This window comes from Sinocyclocheilus anshuiensis, unplaced genomic scaffold (assembly GCF_001515605.1).
Source record: "Sinocyclocheilus anshuiensis isolate Anshui unplaced genomic scaffold, SAMN03320099.WGS_v1.1 scaffold220, whole genome shotgun sequence".
Classification (NCBI taxonomy): domain Eukaryota; kingdom Metazoa; phylum Chordata; class Actinopteri; order Cypriniformes; family Cyprinidae; genus Sinocyclocheilus; species Sinocyclocheilus anshuiensis.
The window spans coordinates 639,600-648,285 of record NW_015554086.1 but is presented as its reverse complement, the minus strand read 5'-3'; the positions used below and the strand labels follow the sequence as shown (position 1 = coordinate 648,285).

Here is an 8,686-nt window from a genome sequence, read left to right as displayed (position 1 = left end):
AAAAAAGGGAAGAATGTTTATAATTAACTTTCCAAAACTTTTAAGAGCTGAATGTTCTTTAGGCTTCTACTCTTTAACCAATTAATTTATATCACTCTTCTAGTAGTTCATGATTTACTAGGATTTTTTTTTTTTTTCAAACTCAAAGATATTTGAACTAAATTTCTGATAAATATTTCAGAGTTTCACACTGATATTTTATTAATTTGCATGACTTTAACAGGTCTAGAAATGTCACTTTTAAAATCAGTCTACCTCATAAATCCAAGTTTTCCAAGGCAGTGAGAACCTTACTTCTTCAAAGGAAACAACAGTTGTTGAGGGAGTAAATGAAAATAAGAAATCTTTTGATTTTTGTTTGATTTAAAATCATCTTGAGGCCCCTTTGGAAGTTTGCTGAGGCCTCCTGGTTGAGAAGCACTGATACAGTAACAAGACTGACCATCAATAATTGTATTTGTGAAGTCAAACCTTTGAAAGCAAGCACAGGGCTTTGGCTTCGTTCTGTCTCCTCGGATAGTGACGACTGAAACATTTCAAAAGATGAGAACACCTTAATGGAGACAGTCTGGTTAGCTTTAAACCCAAGCTTGAGAGAATGATCCACTTAATGTGAGACCGAGTCATATCTACAAATCTCAAAAGACTTTGTACTGTGAACATGGGAGAAAATGCTAGAAAAGGGATGATTTCTTTCTTAAAGCAGCACTATGTAACTCTTGGCGCTCTAGCGGTTAAAAAACAGAACTGCACACATCCCGCGGAAGAACATTCCAACCGGAGCTACTTCTCTGTTTATTTATGTCTATGGCGATTCACGCAGGTATGTGTTAATCCGCAGCGGTGACGACCCGACCAGGCTACAATAGTCCAAATATAAGTACTTATTATAAGTGTACCGTAGTGACTAGAAAAAAGTATTAGACAAAAACGCGGTTTGGAAGATGAATTCATGATGTACTCGCTCATTATATACATTTAGTAAATTTTGAACACAGAAAAAGTTACATCGTGCTGCTTTAAAAGTAACAAGAAAAAATCTATTTAAATGATGTAACTATAATTTAGCGAACAAGAACAGCAGGACAGGCGGCACATACCTGAAGTGAACTCAGAACAGTGTCCTCCTGATGATTTGTGTCAATCTGGCTCTCAACATCAGTTTGGATTCTTTGGCCTTTCACCTCAGCACAGCCCAACAATGCCTCAAAAAACTCCAGAAAGCTCAACTACCACCAAAATCATTTATCAAGTCAAATCAAAATATCATCAACCAAATACCATCAGCTACTGACCTTCAGGTCCAGGTTGCTGTAGGTTCCATCATAAATTGCTGGACTGTCCACAGAGAGGATCTCCAACACTTTAGACACAGTTAGCTCACTGTCATACAGATAGAGGTCCTGTGAACAAGACTATGCATAAGAATCATGTATGGATAATTCTTAGTGAGCTGAAACTAGATCAGAGTAAGAGGCCTGTTACCTTAAGCATCCAGACAAATTGCCTTACAGTCAAGATTGTGTCAGACTGGACTGAACTGGCTTTACACAGAGCCTGGTAAATTTCCCAGCATCTGTCTGAGTAGTTATATGCAACCGCAGCATGGACAGGATGGCAGAACAGAGGCCCTAAAAAAACGTGTGAATATATATATATTATACATATAATATATAATTAACCATTGTAATAATAAATAATATATTAAGTATTAATTATAACATTTATTAGAGTTTATAAATAATTTTATACAGAAAATTACTTTTCTACAGTCTTTATCTCTACCTTTTACGTGTTTCGCATTGGGAATGATGTTCTGCCTCATGAGCTTCGAAAAACATGCTGCGAGTATGTTAGAGGATCTAAAACATGACAAAGTAATTTGTGACTTGATGAAAGCATAAAAATCTCAAACCTTTTCATTATGGTATGAATGTACTCACTCGATATCTTTGTGCCAAATATGATATGCTACAATGATAATATAGCTGATACACTCTCTCGGTAGAATGGCAGCAAAAGGAGAATGAACCTCATCTAAATTCAGACAATGACAACAAGCAAAACTTTTAATTATGTGTAATAGATTTTGTGACAAAAGAAAAGCATCATCACTTAACGTTCTTATGCTCAAAGGCATTACCATTGATAAGACGATCCATTTGCGCTACTGTGCTTCCATGCTGGTGAACTTTACAGTCCATGAGAAAGCGAGAGAACTGCAGGTTGGTCAGTGGGAATATTTTGTCTGAAGACTGCTCACGTCCAAGGCAGCTGTAGAAGCTGTATATTTCCCTTAACAAACCAATGTGTCTCACTACCGCAAATTCGACCTAAACAGATGTAAATAAAATAGTACTTACACACAGATTTGGCTCTGGATTTACCTTAGGATTCATCTCAAAATAGGACAAAAACCTGTTTAAGTTCTTGATCTCTGTGGGCCTCAGGTAATCTACTTAACAGGGCTTGAATGTTCAAAACCATGTCAGATCCAAGCGGCGAGGAGCTTGTGCTTGACTGTGAAGCTCTGTTTGATGAATCATCTAATGTACAGAGATAAACACTGTTAAATTAAAGAAGGACATACAAAAAAAACTTAGGGAAAACTCTGACATCCTGTATGTAGGGGATAATGCACTGCCAGCATGCCATTTTTGGAAACGAAACCCTGACAAAGTAATCAAGACCACAGTGTGAACCAGAGTCGTCTCATAACATCCTGATGAGTTTTGTTGTAAGAATGACTGACTGTACATTATCTACTAACAAAATGAATGGACATTAATTATTCGAGTTTAATACAATACATATTTGTTATACATATTAAATAAATATACAAAAGTACACATTTTAGATTTTTTTTTTTATATATAAAAATTAAACTACAGATTTAAATGTAGGAAATCAGTTAACGGTTTAGCAGCCATTATTTAACTAATCAGAATCAAGTATTCCGGAGAGCCAATAATATATTTTGCTTCTGTCCATGAATATTGCTTACTCTCGTCTGGAAAAGGAGTCGTAATTCCACTTAGGCCAGGAGTGAAGGCAGGAAATTCAGCCATGCCGTCCTTAATAAACTCCCCTTCATATACCCGTCCATTTTCAAAAGTGTACCTCCCCTGCAAAAGACCATCTGCAGTGCTGGAATCACAAAACCATCTCAGATCTTCATCATTTGAAAGGTGGTTTACCTGTCCATGTTTTTTGTCATGTTTCCACTCTCCACAATACACAGCCCCACTGGCATAAAAGAACTGTCCTTGACCATGACGCTTGCCCTGAACGAATTCTCCTGTGTACTCGTTCATACGAGGGTACTGAGAGCACGGAACTCTTTTACGCAACCAGGTGTGTGTTCCTTTTCCATCCTACATTAAATAAGAAACTTCTGCTAGAATTTCAGTACAAAATGATATGAAATCAGACATAATACAGGGAACGACCCTTAAAAAATGGGCAAAGTTAAACAGACCTGGATGCCGTTTACCCACTGCCCACTATATTGCTGATCCAACTGAACCCATCTCATTGTTCCCTCTCCATGCCGAACACTGTTCCTCCATTGTCCCTCATATACATTTCCAGATGGGTAACTTTTAGTGAAACAAAAATGGTAGCTTGTAAGGAGATATTGAGCAGAGTAATAATAATAATAAACTTCATTTGAAAGTTTTTTTTTTTAAAGAAATGTGCATTAATATCACATACCACTGCGTTCCCCAGCCCTCTCTGCAATTGTTCACCCATTCTCCCTTGTACCATGATGTGGCTGCTTGGTTATAGTACATTACACCCTGTAACCATTACAGGACACCAGTAAAGATATTTATTATTAAATGCATGTGCGGAATGTTAAGACAATGGATGTGTGTACATACCTGCCCCTGTCTTTTGCCCAGATACCACTGACCTCTGTACACAGTAGAGGTTTTGGCACATTTATACACTCCAACACCATGACGCACACCTTTGTGTACCTCTCCCTCATAAGTGCTGCCATCCAGCCAGGTGTAAGTCCCATGTCCCATGGGAACATTTAATTTGAAATCACCCTGCCAAATGCAACAGGAGGGAAGTTTTGTAATTATTGGCGAAACTCCAGAGAGTGTATGTGTAAATAAAAACACTGGGGTATTATGTGACTTGTTTCAAAATTTACATGAAGATGAAGCACAGCTTAGTGACCTGTGTTAACTTTTTACATACCTGATACTTTAAACCGTCTGACCAGATATATTCACCATGGCCATGCATTAGCCCGTGTGAGAAACTACCCTGAAGATCGCACAATTTTAGAAATCAGTTGATAAAATGCTTGTTTCAAGCAGGGTCTGTAGTTGGACATTTGAGTAAACCAATGACAAGAAAGTGTTTTTTATCAGCAAGAATGAAATACAAAAAAAGTTTTAATTTCTAAATGTTTTTTCTATAATTACAATGTACTTGAATATTAAACAGTTGTTATTCATAGTTTATCTTTATAATGAAAAGTGATATACAAATAAATTATAATGTAATTGAAATGTTCCATTGTAGTGTAAATACAACATACATTTTCAGACATTTCTATTTACACATTTTTAGTTTTCTAACTAAGATCTGTTGGGTAATATATAATGTAACGTTAGTAATTGAAGTCATTGAAAGTTATTATAATTTTACTTAGATTAAATTATATTTTAATTAGATTTATACTGGGGTTTAGTCCCGTCGTTCATCAATCACCTTGTAAATGTGGCCACCTTGAAAATAAGCGACACCTTCTCCATGAAACATGTCTCCACTCTTATCACCCTCATATCTGAGAACAAGAGATTAACAACAAACACAATAAACATTATTGGTCAACAAATCTGGGTGTTATCATTTTTGCAAGAATGCGTGTCTAACCTTTCCACGATTATATGATGAAGAATGGGAACTTTACGGCACTGATCATGCTCGTGGTTCTGTTGATGGTCATTGGTGGGTAGAGACACGGCAGTTGCGGAACACACAGTGGAACGCGGTGAGTTTTGTACATCGCCAGGACCTGCGACGGACTCTGACAGCAAACTGGACGTGGAGGACTCTCCTAACACTTTACTAAACGTTGGTTCTGGTGTAGATCTGTTAGGACTTTTTATTTTGTATCCTTTAGTCATCGTTGGCGCAGAGAGGTAGAAGTATTCGCTAATACACTGACTAGCTGGAATCCCAGTGGAGTGTACATAGTAACACGCTATCGGTTGCTAGGGAATGGTAAGTACGGCAAGTTAGACTTGCCAAAATAATTCAGAGGACCTGTTGAATGCAAATATTGAAATATAATCTGGCAAAACTCTTCAAAAATATTTATCATAATAGTTTAAATTTTTTTAGTCATGTGCTTTTGTGCAGGCACATTTAAAGGGACAGTTCACTCAAAAATTAAATTCATTATTTATCTGTTAATATTTACACATCTTTTTGTCGTTCCAATTACTTACATTCTTCTGTGCAACAAGGAAAAGAATACTTTTAAGAATGTTGGTAACCAAACCGTTTTTGAGGACTTACATTTTATGAACAAACATAATTACTTTCTCAATTGTCTTCTTTTATATTCCACAAAAATAAAAAGGCATACAGGTTTGGAACGACATAAGGGTGTGTAAACCATGACAACTTGTATTTTTGTACTAAAACTAATCCCTTTGGAGCAATTCTTCAATCATTTTTAATATTCTGTAAAACACATGCAATAGGAGGCTATGGATTTGGAACTTTAAAATCTACTCACTTTAAAGAAATAATAAATACATTGTGAAAAAAGTGACATTCCAGTTAGATAATTACAACAACATAAGTGTGCAAACACATAATGAAAAACTTACTTTATTATAAAAAATACAAATAATAAAATATTTTATTAAAACAATAGTGTTTGACAGACAATATAAAATTGGGGAAAAAAACAGCAAAAATGCAGTTGCTTCAATCCTGAGAAACCATATCCAGATTAGCAAGGTGTCTCATGGTAGGTCTACCATGTGGACAATTCCAGGGCTGTTCAATTTCCTCCATGTGAAGCAGAAGTTTCTTAATTTCACTGGTGTTCAGGGCAGTGCCAACCATCACCTGGGTAAACAGACACACATTAACAAACCATACAAGACAACAACACAAACATGCAACAGCTCAATCACACATTCGGTTCTACCTGGCAGGTATTTATTTGGGTACAACTGATAAATAGCAGACAGGTAGGTTAGAACCGGGCTGGAAAATAATTTTGACAGGAGGAAAAGCCTACTGCACTCACCGATTTGCGACATGCTCTGGATGCAAACATCTGCCTAACTCGAGAAGGTCGACACATGATTCCAGGACTGTCGCTAAGCATAAAGATGAGTTCTTCAATGTCACTTGGGCCAAAGGTCCAATTCTTGCTTGTAGGTAAAGACACCAACTTTACCCTCTGCATAACCTGAGCTGGAAAACAACACCATCCCACGTCAATCTGGGGGAAAAGGTACCATATAAGATAAGAAACACAACTACAGTAGATAACTCACCATCCTCATCAATGAGGAAGTCAAAACCATTCTTTCTGAAGATTTCAAGGTTTTCCATGAGCACAGTTTCACTGATAGCTGGGAGGTTGAGACTTTGTGGACTGCATATTAAGAAAGAAAAACAATAAGTTAGCTTTAAAATAAATACCTGCTTCCAGTTTCACTTATCTCTGCAGAGTGTGACTTAACACTATGAGTCGCTGTCCCTTTAAGACCGTATTCTGTTGTAGCATCTCAAAATTGTACTTTTCGTCTGTGGCATGCTGGTCAATTATGAAAAGGTCGGATTTCAGCTTGGTGATAATAAAACCCAGGTTGAACTGACCGATGATTTCCATATCCTTGAACATATTTTTGCTGCAAGAAAAAGTTGAAACCTTGTAAATGGCATATAAACTTGATGATTTTGGTACTTTAAGAGTACTAAACATCAGTGTAACCTTATTTCTTTCTTAAGCTCATCCTCAGCACCCTGGTTTTCACCAGGGTTAATCTTCGCCCTGAACCGTCTATATTTTGGCTCTTGATCATTGTTCTCTGTCTTCTGAGCCTTTAGCCTCTGCATCCTTTTAGAAAGTTCCGATAGAGAAAACTGTAAAAGCACTGTTTTCTTCTGTATGCTGACAGGTGAATCCAATTGCAGAGAAGCATTCTTGTTTTTGGAATCCACCAAACAGCTTTGTGCTAGAGGTTCAGCTTCATGTCGAGCTCTTTTAGCTTCAGGACTGGAAATTCTGTCCTGGTATTGTTCTGACATTGTCTCCGGCACAAAAGGTTTATAACTCCAGAACTTCTCATATACAGGTTCATCAATAGTCTCAGTTTAACATCAGTTCCATGTATACTAGGGTGTAAAACTGACTCAGAATTGTTTTCATGTAGAATCTCTGGATCATCTTCAGCTGAATTTTGGTTTGCAGCACCAGAATCTTCAGCATCACTATCAAAGGTGGTTTTATATTTAGCTAGACAAACAGTTGATTTTTTTTATGGAAGAAATGGCAGAGAAACTTGGAAAGGAATTCATAATGTCTGTCATTTTTTTAGAGCAGCTCACAAAGGAAAACATCTTCTTCTGAGAAGGACCAGCACAAACAGTTTTATGACTAGACTGCCTTGAGTCAGTTTCAGGAAACTGATGTTTAGAAAATGCTTCCTTAAGTCCAGCTAGATTGATGGAGGTATTTGGGGGTCCATCATCTGGAAGTGCTTCAGAGACAGAACCTATATCCCGATCTTCTGAACCAGCACTTGTCTTGGTTGGTCTGCACAGGTCTTGAATGAAGAACAACATCAACATCTGTAATAACACTTCAAGACAACATATGATGTGTCTTAAAAGGTCTGAAGTACTTACTGGTAATTGCTGGAGTAATGTGACTGAGACTGATTTTATTGACACCGGTCTCAAACATAGCAATGAGTGAGCTTTTCAGAATTGCCAGCAAGAGTTTTTCCTCTTGTAGAAGAATCTGACGTTTGTCTGGAGTCACATTCACGTCGACACAGTCTATTGTGAAACATAGAATCAAAACAAAGGAATAAATGACAAGTATCAATAAATTAAGTACATTTAGCATTTATATTTTACATACTTTGTATTATATACACTACCTTTCAAAAGTTTGGGGTTGGTAAGATGTTATGTTTTTGAAATAAGTTTATTTTTTTTGTTACCTTGACTGCATTTATTTGATAAAAAATGTAGTTAAAATAGTAAAATTGTGAAATATTATTAACATTTAAAGGGATAGTTCACCCAAAAATGAAAATTTGATGTTTATCTGCTCACCCCCAGGGCATCCAAGATGTAGACTTTGTTTCTTCAGTAGAACACAAACGAAGATTTTTAACTCAAAACGTTGCTGTCTGTCAGTCATATAATGGAGGTGAATAGGAATCACGGCTTTGAGAGTCAAAAAAAACATACACAAACAAAACCAAATTAAACCCTGCGGCTCGTGGTGATATACTGATGTGTAAAGACACGAAACAATCGGTCTGTGCGGCAACCCGCCGTAAAGCAAGAAGAAGAAGAAGACGCGTCACACGCCGGCTGTCGAGGACGCGCTCAGAACAGTTCGGACACTGCGGTGAATCAGAGGTAAAAAACTATATAAATACTGTTCAGTTTCTTGCACAGA

General features: G+C 37.0%; 1 protein-coding gene and 1 pseudogene across 1 annotated transcript in view; both read right to left on the bottom strand.

The window, feature by feature from the left end:
• Positions 1-5,150, bottom strand: part of rsph10b (radial spoke head 10 homolog B) — a 6,468-nt gene extending 1,318 nt beyond the window's left edge. Inside the window, exons 1-16 of the mRNA XM_016461294.1 lie at positions 4,897-5,150; positions 4,732-4,807; positions 4,213-4,281; positions 3,885-4,058; positions 3,715-3,800; positions 3,479-3,599; positions 3,198-3,374; positions 3,005-3,125; positions 2,419-2,546; positions 2,144-2,333; positions 1,944-2,037; positions 1,786-1,862; positions 1,486-1,631; positions 1,296-1,403; positions 1,119-1,229; positions 472-526 (exon numbers count right to left, since the gene is read on the bottom strand). Of these exons, the coding sequence (XP_016316780.1) occupies positions 472-526; positions 1,119-1,229; positions 1,296-1,403; positions 1,486-1,631; positions 1,786-1,862; positions 1,944-2,037; positions 2,144-2,333; positions 2,419-2,546; positions 3,005-3,125; positions 3,198-3,374; positions 3,479-3,599; positions 3,715-3,800; positions 3,885-4,058; positions 4,213-4,281; positions 4,732-4,807; positions 4,897-5,150 (1,987 nt within the window). The remainder of the gene's footprint in view (positions 1-471; positions 527-1,118; positions 1,230-1,295; positions 1,404-1,485; positions 1,632-1,785; positions 1,863-1,943; positions 2,038-2,143; positions 2,334-2,418; positions 2,547-3,004; positions 3,126-3,197; positions 3,375-3,478; positions 3,600-3,714; positions 3,801-3,884; positions 4,059-4,212; positions 4,282-4,731; positions 4,808-4,896) is intronic.
• A 768-nt stretch (positions 5,151-5,918) lies between these two features.
• The window catches only part of LOC107669164 (mismatch repair endonuclease PMS2-like), a 6,467-nt pseudogene continuing 3,699 nt past the window's right edge, over positions 5,919-8,686 (bottom strand).